We start from the raw sequence: 17,689 nt of genomic DNA, 5'->3' as shown, positions 1-17,689 counted from the left end.
ATTTCACCGTTAGAGTATGGATGAATACCGTTCGATCACAAAAGTTAATTTTGAGACTCAAGAAGTGCGCAGCTACCTACAGTAAGAGATAGGCACATATGTTGCGGTTGGGGCACATTGCGGCGGATGGCGACCTGCCCCAGTTGGTAAGCAAGTTTCGATCTCGTATATCGCGATCTTTAGCCGATCAAAGTTCCTAGTCACTAGCTGGACGGTACAGGAAGGGGACGACGAAAGCTAGCGATGGTATTTTTGCCCGATTAAGGCAAGCCGCAGAAATAGAGCAAAAGCTTAGAAGCTTGGTACGGCCCAACTATGCTCACTACTTGCTGGCCAAAAAGTTTTGCTTTTTCCTCCAAACACACCTTCTTTGATTGGCTAGTCCTGGAATGCAATTTATTTTTTTTGAGTGCCGCACCGCCTATTGACCTTCAAGTCATACTAATCCCTCGGTGAAAGACCGAGACCAAGAGCCCGGGTGGGTAGGGGACAGAGGGCTTATGAGAGGTTAGTTATGAGATAAAGTAGACTAGACGAGCTCTCAAGATCCTACAGTCTATAGGTCTTTAGGACCGAAGTTTCGAAATTCTCACCCGTTCACCCGAATAGAGGGAAGATCAGAGATATGCGACGACGAAAGCGAACTTGGAGATGGGTTGAAGTGGTGAAAGTGTGGTTAGTTGACAAGCTTTCTACAAGTTTTGGCGGGGATGGTGCCCATGGAAAGAGTGGACCGTGGGTCGACGAATCAGCTAGCACGCCCTTCGCCGGCCGCGGACCGAAATTAGAGGTCAGCAGGCATTAGACAAACTAGCCGAGAATGTCTAGAACAACATCAATTTGCCGCTTGCTGTGCCGGGATTAAACGTTGGGAATCCTTCCGATATCTAAGCTACGGGCTCGTTTGACGAAAAGATTATTCCTTATTTTTCATAAGCTGCAGGGTGGCCTGGTAGGAACCGTGGACATAATCCGGTTGCTGCATGTGTACTGTGTATATGTTCCGTTAGACTGTCATGTCCCAAAGACAAACCGTCAAAACGGTAGCTGGAAACAGTTTGACGAATGGGACCTGGGTGCGGTAAATGTGGGTAATATCACTTGGGCCTGGCGTTGAGTGATCAGATATGTGAATTATGAACGTTACCAACTAGTAAATAGTATGTCTTAAATTTCGCCGCCTATCGAAATAGAGCAAGGATCTAAGACCCTTGGAACGTTATTCCGCGCCTGAATTTTAGCGGTGATGGGGCTGAATGGGGCCTTACGCAGATGCAGATGCCTTAAAAGCTCCTGGACCCCTACCAGTTACATTGCTCTAGTCCTTCCTATATTTCTCATCTTTCTGTCTACCAACTTAATCATTCGCTCTGAGAAACCATATCCATCAACCATGCAACAAGACACAGGAGCTTCGCGGCCCTCACGGCTCAACAAATGGTGGCCCATCGGCGTTTTCATTGGCGCCGTCGTTTGCTTCATCATCGGTGGTGCTCTCATGGGCGCATGGGTCTCCAGCTCATACAATGACTGCTCCTATAGCTCCTACTACAGCTCCTACTATAGCGACTACTCCTGTGTCACTACAAACATGGGCGAGTCTTATGGCGCTGTTGCCATGTTCGTGATTGGCGGTGTCCTCAAGCTCACTGCCTGGATCCTACTCATCATCTTCTGCGTCAAGCGCAAGCGCTACAGTCACCACACCGTTACATACGTCAACTCTCCTCCTGTCCAGCAACCCAAGCCCTTTCAGCAGCCCTACGCCTCGTCCCAGCCCACAAATGCCACGCCGCAGCCTGTCTCCCCTGAGATTGCGGGCCCATTTCTAGCTGGAACACCTCATCCTAAGGAAGCCAATGCCACAGCAACTGCCTCCAAGTATTGTGGCCAGTGCGGGACTGCTGTCTTTAGCCGAGTCTGCCCTCAGTGTGGAGCACGAGCTGAGCTTCCATTGGAGCAGCCTTGATAACAGACTTCGACGCTTCCAGCAGTACTTGCCATTGAAACACGAAAACTATGAAGCATATCGTTGCTCAGGATTGCAGATGATGGATTGGTGCCACCTTATATTTTGTTAAGCCTATGTAGGCAACTCTTTTGAGCCACCGCGGGATGAATCATACAGACTCTTGTATCGGTCCTCCCCCGGCGCTTTTATATGTTCTTCTTTTTGAGCCCACTTGAAAAAATGTATTTAGTCTATAATGATATTTAATTGCACTCCAGCTGGTAGATTTTACAATTTGATGAACAACTAGAGCAAAGGGCCCTATGACAGAGACTGGAGTGCCACTGATGATCCCGAGGAAAGAAAACCAACGTCGAGGATAGCCGCTGTTTGCCAATTGTTTAATTCAGGAACTCGTATTGCGGCATGGCTTCTACCCTGGACGAAATTGCAGGAACCTCGAGGCTAAATTGAATCTGGGCCTGTCGGAACGTCTGAAAAATATGCGGTCCTCGTATTCAGTCTTGAAACCTTTCAAACCAGCTGCAACCTCGTATACCTTCCTGCGAAGACCTACACTTCATTTAGAACTGTCGATCCAAGATCCACGCCCGGAGGCAACGCAGCCTTAATTCAAGCCGGAAAACGTACTGCCCAAAGTAGCACACGGTTACCACCTCTAAACAACTTCTGGAATTGCTAATTTTGTGCCTGTACCACGACCCAACACCACGTTTCCTTGATTAGCCCTTATGAGATCCCCTAAAACTTTATCTGAGGTTAGTCGATTCCACTTGCAGTGGCCCCACAACTTATCACGCTGGGTTATACGGGCGACCGAACTCGACGCCAGACAAGAACTGATAAACGGCTTATGATGTCGTGTTATGCTACCATCAGATTCTCGTGCAACTCAGGTCACATTTCTATATGTTGGGATGTTAATTAGAGTTTGCTCCTAAGTGTGCTAGACCAGCTTTCGTGGCTGATTTCAAGGACATCTGTCAGAAATTCGATGCCGTTTTCTGCCATTGGGGGTGCGCACCAATGTGCTCGTTGAGGTGACTGAGCAACGGAGTCCGGTGGGCATCTTGGTACCATTGTATCTTCGTGTCCAGGCGGCACAGTGTGCCCGGATAGGGTGACCCGCATGGTTGGTCCCAGCACCGCAGACATGTCCATAAACGGAAATTGCGTCCGCTGGCACGTAGCTTCCCGGCTCCGGTGGTATCTGGAGATACTGGCTTATGTTCATTTGCAAGCATTGTCTTGACGGAGGAGCAGATCAGAAAAACGTCGATCACGCCTTTCCGCGGATTGGATGCTTGGCGGAGACACAAAGACTACACCGACGCCGACAAAAGGCAACAAAATCCCACAGCCCTCCGACTTCACGCACTGGAAGAGAACTCGCCAGACAAAACCACCAAAGAAGGGTCATACATGTGAACCTTCCTTTTGACACCACACCACTTTCAAGTTGAAACGGACACACGCGCTGCCATGGACAGCGAAAATCACACGCAGTACTACATCGTTGACCATTATACTGCCGCTCAATTGCACTTTAAAGACGAAGCCAACATATTGTTTACTTTTGTATCAGGTCGTCATGGCTGCCGACTCGCTCAAGGAGAACCGACTCTTTATCAATGGCGAATTCGTCCCCTCATTCTCCGGCAAAACGTTTGATGTAATCAACCCCACGACTGAGGAGATCGTAGCGTCCGTCTATGAAGCCGATGTTGGAGACGTAGATCGTGCTGTGGAGGCTGCCAAAGCCGCCTTTCCAGCATGGTCAGCTCTCTCAGCAAAGGCAAGATGCGATTACTTGTCCAAACTGGCGGATGTGATTGAGAAAAGTGAGGAGCTGTTCATTCATTTAGAGGCTGTTACCATGGGAATGCCACCGTCCGGAATGAAATGTTAGTAGTGTCGTATCCTTCCGTTTGCAGACTTCTATATCAAGTTCGATGAGGCACTGCACCTTACTGACAAAGGAACAGTCGAGTTAGCAACGTCAAAACAATACCTCAAATACTTTGCCAGCCATGCCATTGATGTTACTGGAGAGACTTCTCTCAATACTCCTGGCTACCACGATCTGTCCACCCGTCAGCCGTACGGCGTGTGTGGAGGCATTATCCCTTGGAACGCTCCTTTGCTCATGCTTGTTACCAAAATTGGCCCGGCCCTGGCAGCCGGAAATACCATGGTGCTCAAGTCGTCGGAGAAATCCCCCTTCGCATCGATAGTCTTCGCTTCCCTGTGCCAGAGAGTCGGTCTTCCTAAAGGCGTACTCAATATGCTAAGTGGATTCGGCCGACCTTGTGGTATGGCCATTGCCAAACACATGGATATTAAAAGCATCTCATTTACTGGCTCCGTCGCCACTGGCAGGGCCATTCAGAAAGCTTCCAGTGAGTCCAATTTGAAGGACGTTGCTCTTTATCCTCATTTTGCGCACCTTCAGACGCTACCGCAGTCTTTACTTCTGGGCCCTCCTATTCTCGAACATCGTCGGCGTGATCCCGATGACGACCGGGGACATGCTTAAATCCTTTGATTTGGCGCCGGACTGGCTGATGCTCACCCTCGAGTGTGAGCTGGGCTTTCTTGGTCCCGGGTCAATCGGTGGTCGTTTATTAGCGGATTCACCTGGTCTGCCGCAAGCAGAAAATCATCCTTTTTATCCGAAATCTCATCAACGTCATCACTGTCCTCCTCGTACCACCGGTAATTATCACCGATTTCCGCTCGGTCTGTTCCACAGCCGTGTCGTGGACCACTTCATTTAAGATCATCGACCGGCTGCAGTTGACGTGGTCCAGCGTGCAGGAGTGCGCCGTAAGCTCTGTCTATATTCTTGAGACCATCAAGATTATCCGCGTCTACCCCAAGAACAAGCAGCGGACTAAGATTTTTTTCGAAATGCTCACCGTCAATGCGATTTGTATCCTGATGAATATCACATTGGTGGTGCTCCAGTATTTGGACTTCTACTTCGCGTAAATTCTTGTGAAATCGTTTGTGTACAGTATCAAATTGAAGCTGGAGTTTGCTGTCCTGAGCACTCTGGTTTTCATATCACACTTGCATGTAACTTTTCCTAATTGCGCAGCATTCCAACGGATGAAGACGGTGTGGTCTCCGCGTCGATACATTAGGTCCGTTAAGCGACCGCTGAAAGCCACTTTGTGTTATCCAAGGCGGGAATCAATAGTACATTTTCTATGTACAGACCAACAGCAGGTTTAGCACAGTCGAGGTGGGCGGACAGTGAGGCCATTTTATTCAGTTCTAAGGGCCTGGCGTGTAGAGAAGTTAACAAAGAGAATGCAAGTTGTGAATGTTGTCAATCATGAATGAATATTATAGTGATTCTCGAAATTGCCTTGACTAGTACATGCTGAGACTCTCTCTCTCGGCCCCACTGCCAAGGCCTCAGCGTAGATCCCTCATCTGGCCTATAGTAGAAAGTTGGGGTCCGCTGTCCTGTGCCCCTTGACTAGTACGCTGCGCTAACCATCAACATGCTCCCCGCATTTAAAGCGTCAGTTGCTTATTTTTAGAGGCACAGATACAATATCTTACAGAGTCTCAATACGTACGGGTCTTCAACTTAAAGCGACCAGCGCAATTTATGATCTGCGCTAAGACCTCGGCAGTGGGGCCGAGAGAGAGTCTCACTGTGTACTAGTCAAGCAAATTTCGAGAATCCATGTTGGTTCTTCAACAGTTTCGCCTGATATCACGGGTGATTATAGAATTAACCTGCTAATTCAACCTTGGAATATCGACCTGGAACTTTGGCAATAAAAGGACGGGTGTTTGGAAGTTCGGAAGACTGATATACCCAATTAGAAGGTACCTCAGCGGCAGAAGAGTGACGAGAAGGTGCATGGGGTGCAGAATATAGGGACATAAGCTCTGGAGGCGATGGGCCCGATCTAGACATCACAGAGATTGACGGATTTTTAGGTCCGTCCGCGGAAGGGCCTAGGTTATATTCAGATCCCATCCGTGGTCGAATGACCCTATCTGCGCTCAATTTCTTTCTAAGACGCCAGATCCAGAAAAGTAGCGCAGCGAGGATTGCGATTCCCACCACCGGGCCGATTACTGCTCCAACGATCCAAATTTTCGAGGGTGGGGACCCAGAACTGTTGTTCGAAGCTGTCTCTGTCGCTGAAGATGATACAGTTTGCGATGAGGAATTGGCGACTTATGTAATTTATTAGCATGTGAAGCTCGTTTTTACTTTATTTCTTTTTACTTCTAGCTGTAATGTAATAAAGTACTCACATGAGTCCGTTATGGGTGTTGCAACTGTGGAGGCAGGTACTGTTCGATAGTACGAAGTAGTTCGACCATCGAGACAACCATACTCCGAGAATGGACTTTGGGCACCAGGCGAACTAAACAAATAACCTGTGTTACATATATAGCCTTGGCTGCTGCGAGACAATGAGTTAACATGGACTACATCTATATGGGTGCTTATTGAGGATATCCCACCATGTCATATACTCATCCTCAAGGTAAAAACCAGTCGAGGATACGCAAGCAGTTGGAATTGCATTTGTCGCCCCGGATGATGCACAAGCCCAATATGAGCCTGAGGTTGTGAAAACTTGTTGGTTGTCGGGGCAAAGAAAAGTGTAGTCTTGTTCGCCAATGTCAGTTTTATCCAATGAAAAGCCTGCTCGTAAACTCACAGCTGCCCGCGGACTCAGTGTATCCGATAAAGTCAGCGCTTTCTCGTTTCAAGAGTGTGGGTTTCGCTGTTGGTTCAGTCATGACTTCCGTATAAATTCAGAACAAAGGGTTTGAGTTAAAATTGTCGGAGTTTGAATAATTCTTTCATTCTTTCGACGAAATGGGGATGTCGTCTATTAAATGCATTCCTCGTAGATTTGTGAAGACGGATGCAGGCACTGGGCAGAACCAACGACTCTGTCGAACGCATCTCTAACCCCCCAGCTTGCCTCATATTGGCATAGCGTGCGAATAGTTAAACCTTGAATACGAGGTGAACTGTGAGGTGAAGGGCTCACTAGTACATAGCTCATTCCGCCCACGTGCAGAGAATACTCATTTTCAGTTTCACCACCGAACTTAGGATATAGCACAACGAAGGAATCAAACATGCTTATAATGGCCCCTGAGGACCTTTTCAATTTTACTTTGTAGGCACTCTCGGTGAGCAAAAGCCGCGAAAAGGTAAGCGCTAGAACAGAAGGGAAATACCAAGCTTTGGCCAACATTGTGTAGCGTATATACACGATTCAATTATTATGGAGTTGTATCTGCAACCATTGCAGTTACATGGCTTCTCGAAATCGCCTAGACCAGTACACACTAACACTGTCTGTTCTGGCCCCCCACTGCTAAGACGTTAGAAGCAGATCATCAATTGGCCTGGTCACACTAAGATGAGGACCACTACGTAATAGGACTCTGTGTGGTGTTGTATCTCTCCCTCCAAAAAAAAATCGCACGCTTTGTATGTGGTGTACGCGTCGATGGTCACTGTGCTAGCTAAGGGGCATATTACAGCGGACCGCAACTTCCTGTTGCAGCCAAATGAATGATCTGCGCTAAGGTCTTGGCAGTGGAGCGAGGACAGACAGTGTCAGTGTGTACTGGTCAAGCGATTTCGAGAAACCCTGTACCTTGACGAACGTTATCTTGAACGAACATTGTACGCTGTATATCACACTAGGTTAATTCCGCTCTCACCATGATATCTCTTGGACCCCGATCGTATCGAAGTCTTTGTCTTTGATCTATTACATCACCAATTATGCCACAAAAGACGGCATCTCCCCGTGGCAGGTTGTGGCAAAAGCAGCCTTATTGAAACAACTCATCGAAAGGGCACAGGCTACCGAGACTCCAACGACAAACGACCTGCGGCTTCGAGAGAAGGGCTTGGACAACTTTGCGCTCCGCTGCTTCAACACCCTTTCACATGATCGGGAGATCAGCGGCGTCCAGGTGGCAAGCATTCTGCTCAACTTACCAACTTACTACACGGTCAATTACAACTTTAACCGCATCAATCTGTGGTGGCTAAGGCGATATATGCGTCATGTCATCGAACCTACCAGCGTTGACAGCGGTAGCTCGTCTGGTCCTATGGACGAAGAACAGTGCAAACACTGCCCCTGTCAGCATCTCTGACAACTATAAATGGCGCGGGCCACATCTTGCTTGAATCACGCTCTTCGAATATTGTATGATTGTACGGACCAAGCAGTTCGGAATGCGATTGTAGACGACGTCAACTTTGACCCGTCACACCCTCAAAGCCAGACTCATGTGCAGCACCTAGCCTCCAGCTCGTCACAAGTCGCCACTGTCACCTTTAATGGGCAGCTAACAGAGTCTCAAGCCTCGGAAGACGCCGTTCCTGGCGGCCGTCCAAAAATGGTTGCAAGTGGCTTAGAATGAGTGCAATTCTAATTCTAACGCTTGGCAGAAGAACTCAGCAACGGGTCTAATATTGAGTCTACGATATATGAACATTGTGTATCTTCATTAATTTTTTGGTTCTGTCTATAGCTCAAGGAATCTCATTACAGTATAATTACAATAGTCCAAAAGTGATTTTTGATCAAATTTTTTTATTGATGTAAATTGCATGCTCAAACGAAAGACAGCTTGGAACATAATCAGATGTGGTGATGGCGGGTATTGTGTTGTTGCATAATACTTGTTTCGTACATTTTTGAGCGGGAATTCATTTGGCGTCATGATATGAACGAGTTGATTTCTAGGTGAAATGACAGATTTGAATATTTACGAGGATATCTCTTTGATAACTAATTCCGTAGGGGAGGTAGAAGATCCCGGCGCTGCTCTATCTGCATCGTGGTCCAACCAAGAAGAGCAGCTGCAGGCTGACTGTCTCTGCCATGAGCCTGCTATTGTTTGCCAACAGCCCTTAGTCCTACTCTCTCCAAGAACATCATTTCCAGGAACTTCTTGTGGAGATTGTGAACACCCGCGGTCGAGGGCTAGCTAAAGTGAGCTCCGGTATAACTTTTAATCTCCTCATCGCACCGCGAGAACAGCATCACGGTGATTATCAACAACAGGTTCAGGCGAGCGACTTTCGGTTGGGAGGGTGATGATATCAAATGCCTCCAGCCCCATGGAAGCTGCAACCAGATCAAGCCATTTATTGGGAGATAGCAGATCTTTCTCAGGGCCATCTGGTTCAATGGGTGTTGAGTTGGCGTCTTTGGACCCCCGAAGTTTAGAAACGAGATGAAAAGGCAAAGGGTCCACCATTTGGTCCCATTTGCAGGATTGAGTGTCCGCCTTGTAGCCGTCAAGGTAATCGACCAGAAGACCAAGAATGTACATACAGATGTCGCAGCCACGGAGAACGCTGTTTGCAAATTCCTGTGGGAACGTCGAAGGAATGGGACCAATGAAAGCGGCCTTGTCGCTAGATTCCATGCCGTTATTGTCATCTGGCTTGCACCATTGATATTTCTGTACCGCAGCTGCTAAGCGAAGATGAGCCGAGAGTGTATAGATAACCTGGCTGCAGCTCAGGGCTCGTGCCGAGAGCTGCTGTGCAGCCTGTCCTGGGCTATCCGTTTGTACCAGTCGTCGAGACTCAAACAGCAAACCTGGGATATTAGCAACTTCAATAAATATTCGATCCTGCAAGTCGATGAAAAGAGCAATCGGTCCATCAACTCGTGGATCAGCCATATCTTCACGGCGAACTTGATGAACATGCGCCTGCCACTCCGGCCGCTCGAATATACAGCATTTGTCATTCAAAAAAGCCTCGGCGACAATGAAACTCCTGAAAGAAAGGTAAAGACAGCGATCAAAACCTGTCAGGTGAGCCTCAGGGCCACGGAGAGCCATGAGCAGAGCCGTACCACCAGCATGGTGAGCCCAGGAGTTCGGATTCGTGGGAGAATATGCCTCAAACAAGCTTAGCATGATAGTAATGCTAACACTTTCACGAGATTTCATCGCAGCCTCGTCTCGGATCCTGTCGCCGAACAACCGAAGCGCCTTACTGTACAACTCCTGACTCGAGCGCTGCAGCTTATCATCGATATGGGTGTATCCCATGAAAACCAAGTTCATGCTGTAGACGGCCACGTCAAATGCTGGACTTTTCCCGCCATGTTGCGCGACATATGTTGTCCACGGTACATGTACTCGGTATCTGTTTAACCCGAACCAGCGTGTGAATGAGGCCATGACGAAGTCGCCGAATATCACCGGCTGTTGCTTGCCCATTGTTCGGGCAACTAGTGAGGGTGCAATGCGCTCGTCGATGGACTCGGGTGCTGGTTCTTGCTTTTTGGCAAATCGGGTTCGGAGCTGGGGTCCTTCGTCCATGAACTTGCGGTTTCGGATGTAGCCCGGACATTCGACGCCGTGCTTTTGGCATTGGGTACATTTCGGTCGTAATAGATCACACTATTGTTGACAAGATCGGCTTAGTAGTGTGCTCTGAAGCCTCGAGAGGGAGGGGAGTCCAACCTTCACACGCCGTTTGATACATGTTTGGCAGCCCTTACTTCTGGGAACGCCAACCATGATGGAATGACTCTGTTGGTTCTTGCCTTGACATTACCAACCTCGAAGTCCAGAATAAGAAGACTGCAAGTCAAATACTTTTGTTACACCACTGTACCAACACCTCCATCTTATTGAGGGATTTTTGGCCGACCCAAAGGGAAGGAGAGCAAAAACTCGCGTGCACCTTCCAAACTTGTGCAACTTGTATACTTCGTACAAGGGAAACAAGTCTTCTACAAGGGTATCAAAATTACTGCGTGTGTGCCCTGGGAACTAACACTTGGATCGTGTATCGATCGGTGCGATCGGTGCCAAAATACCGGGCGCGGTTGAGCTGCGCTTTTGATCCTTCCCCTACGGAGCACGATAAGACCGTTTGTCGGTCGCGTTCCTCTCGCGTACTTTCGGATCATACCGTGGGAAGATGATAAACAACGTAGCCCTGTTTAGAACCACCTATAGCAATAAAATAGTGCTTATTTAGCAAATTTAGCGTGAAAAGGGCTTCTGACGCCACCTTTGTGCCCGATACTGTAACTATCCTCTTACCTATGCAGCTTTCAAAATGCCACATCTCTACGCTGACAAGCTTTTTGAGCGACCCACTTTACTCCAAGCCCCATATTAACTTTTTAGCGGTATTTATAAGACCAGTACAACTTGGTGTCTAGATTATACGCTCTCTCCCAAGGGAATAACGGACCCAAGGGGCTTTTGTGTTGCTATGGGATTCTACTGACATTTATTTCATCACCATTCCACTTTTAGTCTTTGGAGGGCGGGACAGATTGACGAAAGTGAATAATATCCCCGCGGTGCTCCGGTTGGGAGGAGTTATCGTGGCCCGAAAGGCACCTGAAAAGTTGTGGAGCCACCTATCAGACTTCTTGGGATTATTAGAATAGAAAGCGCTGCTTGAAGGGGTGTAAGCACACCAAATAGTGCGCTGTAATTCTGTATATAATCAGAGTGTACCAGACTCCCGACAGAGTCACTCTCACCTGGGTAAGGGAAGTCTAGCCTTGTGCCATTATTCTCTCGTTCATAGCACCGAATAAATTTCCTTTTTTCTGTCTGGCCTGTAACGTATCAGCCCCGCTTATACTCGCTCTCCTTCCTAATCAAGGCGGACATCCCGTAAACTCTCTTATGAGCCTGCTTCCCCTATCTCCAAACTCTAATCACTAACGGTGCATTATCGCCCCGCTCAATTGGCAGAAGAATACGTAACGGAAACGTCGTTCGCTTATAACCCCGCAACCCTACATCGTGTATCATAGCGCCGCTTCGGATGTCCACTTGCACTATACCATCAAGGCTTGGTAGAATTGTGTTTATCTGATAAGGTCGAATTTGCTTTTCCTTTTATATTTCGGGGGACAGAGGAAACGCCTACCACTTTATTTTCTGCAAGAGCGCTCGGCTCTTGAAGACATAATTATTAGTGTTGCTAATGATTTTCGGAAAGTGATAATTGACCTTTTGGCCTCAGGGCTTTTTAGAGGCAGCGCCTGCATACAATGCCTGAATCTTAGCTCTAAACTACTGAGAGTGGCATTAGATCCAAGGGACAACTAGCCTTCGATGGCAAATGGACAAGTTATTTTGTGGCACGATGGCCTTGAGATAAAACCCGTTGATAGGCAATTCGTTAATTTTGTTATCAAATAGCTTGCACCAAATAAATGGCGGTTGTTACAATCATACATAGCGTTTGCACATGATAGCCCGGGGGAGCTCCAGCGGTAGGGTCTATAAATTGCCCATCTCAGCTGCACCACACTATCCTCTCTTTCCGTCCGTTCTGTCCATGCGACTTCTGCATTACTTTCGGGACACAAGTGCACTTGTCCTTGAATTGATGCAAATTTTTGCAAGGAAGTCTGCCATGGAGTTCATCCCCAGTTTGGCCCCCACCCAGCCACAGCTGAGGAAGCAGCCACCATGGCCTCGCGCGAACATGACTTCACCAACATGGATGATGGCTCACCAGAGCGAACCATCGATGGGAAAGGTGCACAATCTTACGGAGAAATTAGTGGGCAGTCACGGTGACATGGCACATATCGACGACATCGACTACGTGATGGACAAGATCAGCACTTTGACCATTGACGAGTGCCCATTGACGAGTGCAAAGATACCATCCAAAAGCGTCTCAAGTACCACGAGTATGACTATAATTTCTCCAACGTTCTGCGAGAGAAGCTCGCCTCCTTGATGCAGGGGCCATCTGAGGGACAAAACATTGAAGAATGGGAGCTACAGCTGAAGACAGAGACGGCTTTAAATCGCTTTTACTCGCCATACCCTGAAGTGCGAGCTGTTTCTACGCCCACGGACGATCCCACTATTCCCTGCGAGACCATTCGCGCCCACCTCCTTGGCTATATGTGGGCCATTATCGCCCAATTCACCAATTCCTTGTTTAATTCGCGCTATCCCTCCATCACTCTAGAATCTGCCGTGGCACAAATCCTGCTTTATCTATGTGGATTATTCCTTGCATGGGTTCTGCCAGACTGGGGATTCATGATAGGCGGCAAGAGAGTTTCTCTCAATCCTGGTCCCTGGACGTACAAAGAACAGATGCTTTCCACCATCATCATCGATGTTGGTCTAACTGCTGCCTATTGCTTCTGGAACATTCAGACCCAGTCCGTCTACTACCAGGACAAATGGCTTACCCGGGCTACCGTATTCTGCTCTTGCTGTCTACCCAGCTCCTGGGTCTTGGGTTTCCGGTCTGCTCCGCCGCTTCGTGGTCTACCCAGTCGAAGCATTGTGGCCCAACATCCTGCCCACTTTGATAGGCCAATGTGTCATGTCGGGCAGAGAGGTCAAGCGCAGAGTGCGCGGGCAAACAGAGATCTTGGAGACTTTGCAGACCGAAGAGGACCGCGTGAAGGCTTTGGCAAAGTACTTCGATATGCACCTTCGTGAGGGCGAGATCCAGGAAATTCGGGATATGACCTCAGAGCTAGTGTAGACATCGACTAAGCGGACTACGATGAAAGCCAAGGGTGAAAAATGATATGATACAGCGTTTCTAGAGAAATTGCAGTGGATATGTGATCACGGAACAGGAAAGGCGCAGACATCGAACGTAAAGAAATGAGGTTGCAATTTTTGAATCTAGTAAATCCGGCTCTCGATCTATGTGTCGGGTCATAATTCCTGCCTCGTGCTATTGCTGGAAAGACTCCTTGCTACACCTTTTATGCAAGACCATATATTAGGTTTCATATATTTCTCGTATTCTATGGTGACTCTTCTGCTAGAGCAGGTCCCGAATTTCAAGGGAACTTGGTTCGAATGTCTGGGGGACCTAGCGCGCTATCGTATGGCAGTGAAGGATACAGATGTCACGGTCCGCGATGTATGGGCAGAGGTTTCTAGGTATTGGTACAATCAGTATCTCGATCAACGTTCTGAACCCGGCCGAATCCAGCATCACCTTGCCGTCCTCTCTCGCTCGGATACTTTGCAGCGGTTCTTCTACTACTCGAAAGCATTGCTCAGCGTGGACCCATTTGCAAATGCGCGTGAGAGCATGATTCAGCTGTTCAACCCTATCCTAAGTGCACCCGCTGACAGACACACACTCACCACTTCGTTTGTGGATGCCCATGGTGTTCTTTTCTTGCGCATGCCAAGTGAGCAGTTTGATGCTCAGTCAAAGTTCCTCCTTGTGAATCTTCGCCAGGAGGTTAGCTGGTTAGGTAGAGAGGCACAGCAAGGCATTTATCACGTGCTGCAACATCGCAGCAATATTGCAATATGGGGAAGAAAATGGAGCTTTCGCTGCGGACTTCGTTCACGATCCGAGTACTTCCACTACAGACGCCTATGTCAATACCAAGCAGTGGGCATCCACAACAGCACCTATCGACTTAAACAGACATTGCTACACCGACTTCTCATCTCAATTTGCATTCCGTGCCAGCTCTCTCGCTTTCCACACCCTGATCGTCATCCTTGGCCAAGCCAGCGAGCCAAGTATGCACCCAGCCTTGCATGACTTTTGGCATTCCTGTGGTGCCTCTCACTCCATCCAACAGCCATGCAACGACTCGAGCCGCTAGTTCCATGATTGATCCTCGCGAATTCTCTGAATAATTTGTTTCAGCCGGGCATCAATATTGCAAGAGTTGACGCCGATCATTTCCCCGCATCGATGGCACACCCACTCAGCAATTGCCGGAAGACTTGCTGATTAGAGGACACATCTGGAGCCGGCTGTATTACCCTGCGAAATGCTTTGATCAGACGGGTGTAGACAATGACAGACCATTGATTGAGGAGCCATGGACAATGCTTCCCAGAAGGCATAGGTGCCTGTGGGTTGGAGTGCGGATTGCAACTGTTTGTCTTACCTGGAGATTTGTATAGTACATTGTTTGCTGACCATACCTTGGCATTTAGCTTTCTCGATGGATGACGTATGACCGGACTCGACACTTTACGCCTACCCTACTTGCCCATCGATTTGCGGCAGTTGCTCAATCCACTGACCACTTTAGTGGGAATCCGTACTCGACCCCAGGCCTCTAGAGCAGGAAATGGGGAGCTTCGAATACGAAGGCACGGGTGCCTGTCCTAATTGAGGCCTGTTGAGACCACTCATTCGTTTAGCCACCGTTTTTGGTCCTGCATTGATAGCATCTAGGAAGTGTGAGGTTCTAAAAGCTAGTCAAGATACAGAGAAAAGAATGCCTCGCAATTCCAACTAGATGCGCTTAAGAGTCAGGGCCGGATTTTTTTTTTCCTTGGTGAATTATCATTTTGTGGATTTGCCGCTCCATGTACATAATCCATGTCAGACTTAGGAGTTAGAAAGTGACGTTGGAAGCAACCAATCTGCGCTAAATTGCATGGACAGGGAGTTCCAGAACGGCGTGATTGCGTCTAGCCCAGTTGAGCCTGCGAAGCCCTCCATGGCCTGCTTTGTGACCCTCAGGGGCTTTGAAGCTCCCAAGGACGCAGATACTGTGGTAACTGGATATACTACTAACTAATATGAACTAGTAGTGGCATGGTTCTTTTGTAGCATGAACGTATCTAGAGTCAGTAATTCTGCTACGTCGTGCTCGGTAATCCTCTACAGATAGCAGGTCTTTTATCTCAGACGCCGTCTCATTACTGCCTCCAGAAATCAGGGGGAACTAAATTGACTAGGCCTGATGCGTCTGATATCAATTTGCTTGGGCTTGATGTCTTTCACGGCTGAAGTCTGGGAAAAAGGAGATTTTCTTTGCTTATGCGCATTTTCTGTCTCTGTCCGTATAAACAGCAAATAGATATCCATAACGGTACCCAAACACGAACATGGACATCTCATCGTCATTATCAATAATCGGTCACGCTCCTGTTGACCGTTGCATCGGTGCTAGGAATTCATCTCTTAACCCTAGGAGTTCTCTTGCTCCCGGGGGCACCAGAAACGTTTTTGGGAGCAAAGAAGCAGCTTCTAGGAGCCGCGTAGCCCCCAGGAAACGCGATGTAGCTTCTGGGGTCTAGTACCATTACCTTGGGGAATCAAAACCGCGTTCCTGTTTGACAACTTGTTGATTCCTGGAGGCGTAGTTGTGCCTTCTGGGAGTGGTTCAATGACGCAAATTTGTGAGCAGGGTTGGTGAAGGTGTTTTGTGAGAGATTTCCGCGGTCTCGGAAGGCAAGACAGTGACTCTAGGACCCTAAACTAAGCTCCCAGGGGCTCCACAGCTCCCAGATCTGGTCAATGTATTCCCAGAGCCAGTGTCGTATTCAGTCAGGAACGTAAAGTGAAGATCCCAGGGCTAGATCTCATTTTCCTAGAAATAGAAATAGCCCCAGGATCTCAAGAGTATTTCCTAGGGGATAAACAGCTCCTAGAAATGCTTTTGAGATTCCCAGGGCCAACATACTGATTCCCAGAGTAAGTTAACAAGCACGAGAGTTTGTCAGTCTCTTGTCTGTGGCTTTTCTGCCAACAATCCCCGCCTTCACGCGACACGGCTCCACTGAGACGAATCCTTCTCTGTTTCTTTGGTCACCGCCGTTAGGTATCATGAAAACAGAACTTTTATCTACCACTACAGTTTCGAGCTCAGACATTTTCGGAATCAGCGAAGCAGTCAATAGCTACTGGCTATGGTGTATTGATGTCCAGCACTTACGAGATGAAACGGTCGCGTTATACTTCGGAGTTTAACCATCGGTATTTCATTTCTTGCTAATTTGCTTCAAAATTGTATATCACGGCTATAACGGCTATAACCTCTGTTGCTGATCACGATGCCGAGTGTCTGGTCACGTGTACTGGCGTGTGATTCACTCGCTTTTCGCATTTTCCGTCAAACTCGGCTGTAACCTGTGATCACCTACGCTGAGTGGAATTGAGTCGTGCCGATCGGCGAAGCGGTGCAGCGGTGGAAGGTTGTCGCAGTACATGAGTTCCTGCTAGTCTGGCTGAGCGACGGGGCCCACCATCGGGAGATGGATCGCTTGCCGTGTGGACGGAATGTGTCTCGGCATCCGACGAGGGGACTCGTAAGGGGCGAAGGATGGCGTCTAGGGCTCCTTCGTTTCGGCTGCGGTCATCAGTGTCTTGGTCGTCTCAGAAATAAGGTCATCCACACTTACCACACACAGCATGACGTGCCAAACCCTGTATCTCGCTTTTCCAACCATTCTTCGGCGCAGGATAGATGACAAAGCGATGTGCACTGACGGCAGCGCAAGATCACATGTTCGTTCGCATGGTCTTCATCGTCGGCCAGGCAAAACACACAGTGGATGCTTTCGACGTGGATGCTGTCGACCGCTTGGCTCGGCCTGAGACTCTGCAGCGTCAAGTCTTGGACACCCGCCCGGATATTAGCTGCCGATGAGAGGATGGCTGGTCGGGTCGGCGAAACGCGCCATGGAACACTGTTCGTCCGCAGCATTGCAGAAGTCACAAATGGATTGAATGGCTGCACTGGCTCGGGGTTGGTTGACAGGGGCACCGGTGGTGGTGATGACCGGGTGTTGTCTGATGCAGGGCGTTGCCTGGAGGCTGACGATGTCTGACGCTGGCCCCGATGTACAATGACTGACGGAGAAGCCATTCTGGAGCCATGTGGTACTCGCGCCTGGTTGCGGACGGCGGCTTCATACCACTGCTGGCCAACTTGGTCGGCCTGCCGTTGTCGG

General features: G+C 48.6%; 5 protein-coding genes across 5 annotated transcripts; 4 read left to right on the top strand and 1 right to left on the bottom strand.

The window, feature by feature from the left end:
• Positions 1–1,393: 1,393 nt before the first annotated feature.
• N7446_005097 (uncharacterized protein) lies at positions 1,394–1,969 on the top strand (the record flags this gene model as incomplete). Its single annotated transcript, XM_058513845.1, has 1 exon — positions 1,394–1,969. The coding sequence occupies one exon, from the start codon at positions 1,394–1,396 to the stop codon at positions 1,967–1,969; it is 576 nt and encodes a 191-aa protein (XP_058375174.1).
• A 1,594-nt stretch (positions 1,970–3,563) lies between these two features.
• On the top strand, positions 3,564–4,508 carry N7446_005096 (aldehyde dehydrogenase; the record flags this gene model as incomplete). Its single annotated transcript, XM_058513844.1, has 2 exons — positions 3,564–3,876; positions 3,958–4,508. 2 exons carry the CDS (start codon positions 3,564–3,566, stop codon positions 4,506–4,508), a joined length of 864 nt encoding a protein of 287 aa, XP_058375173.1.
• Positions 4,509–9,010: 4,502 nt separating this feature from the next.
• Positions 9,011–10,663, bottom strand: N7446_005095 (Zn(II)2Cys6 transcription factor domain-containing protein; the record flags this gene model as incomplete). The annotated part of the gene is made up of 2 exons (XM_058513843.1): positions 10,475–10,663; positions 9,011–10,411 (listed from the first exon to the last, which is right to left on the bottom strand). The coding sequence occupies exons 1-2, from the start codon at positions 10,529–10,531 to the stop codon at positions 9,011–9,013; spliced, it is 1,458 nt and encodes a 485-aa protein (XP_058375172.1). The 5' UTR covers positions 10,532–10,663.
• A 1,794-nt stretch (positions 10,664–12,457) lies between these two features.
• Positions 12,458–13,502, top strand: N7446_005094 (uncharacterized protein; the record flags this gene model as incomplete). The annotated part of the gene is made up of 3 exons (XM_058513842.1): positions 12,458–12,551; positions 12,654–13,257; positions 13,349–13,502. 3 exons carry the CDS (start codon positions 12,458–12,460, stop codon positions 13,500–13,502), a joined length of 852 nt encoding a protein of 283 aa, XP_058375171.1.
• Positions 13,503–13,775: 273 nt separating this feature from the next.
• Positions 13,776–14,598, top strand: N7446_005093 (uncharacterized protein; the record flags this gene model as incomplete). Its single annotated transcript, XM_058513841.1, has 2 exons — positions 13,776–14,235; positions 14,282–14,598. The coding sequence occupies 2 exons, from the start codon at positions 13,776–13,778 to the stop codon at positions 14,596–14,598; spliced, it is 777 nt and encodes a 258-aa protein (XP_058375170.1).
• Positions 14,599–17,689: the final 3,091 nt, after the last annotated feature.

The sequence above is a fragment of the Penicillium canescens genome, assembly GCF_028828765.1.
Source record: "Penicillium canescens strain IBT 15451 chromosome Unknown utg000003l_segment0_segment0, whole genome shotgun sequence".
In the NCBI taxonomy this organism is placed as follows: domain Eukaryota; kingdom Fungi; phylum Ascomycota; class Eurotiomycetes; order Eurotiales; family Aspergillaceae; genus Penicillium; species Penicillium canescens.
The sequence above is the reverse complement of the archived record's forward strand: the minus strand, read 5'-3'. Positions and strand labels throughout refer to the sequence as shown.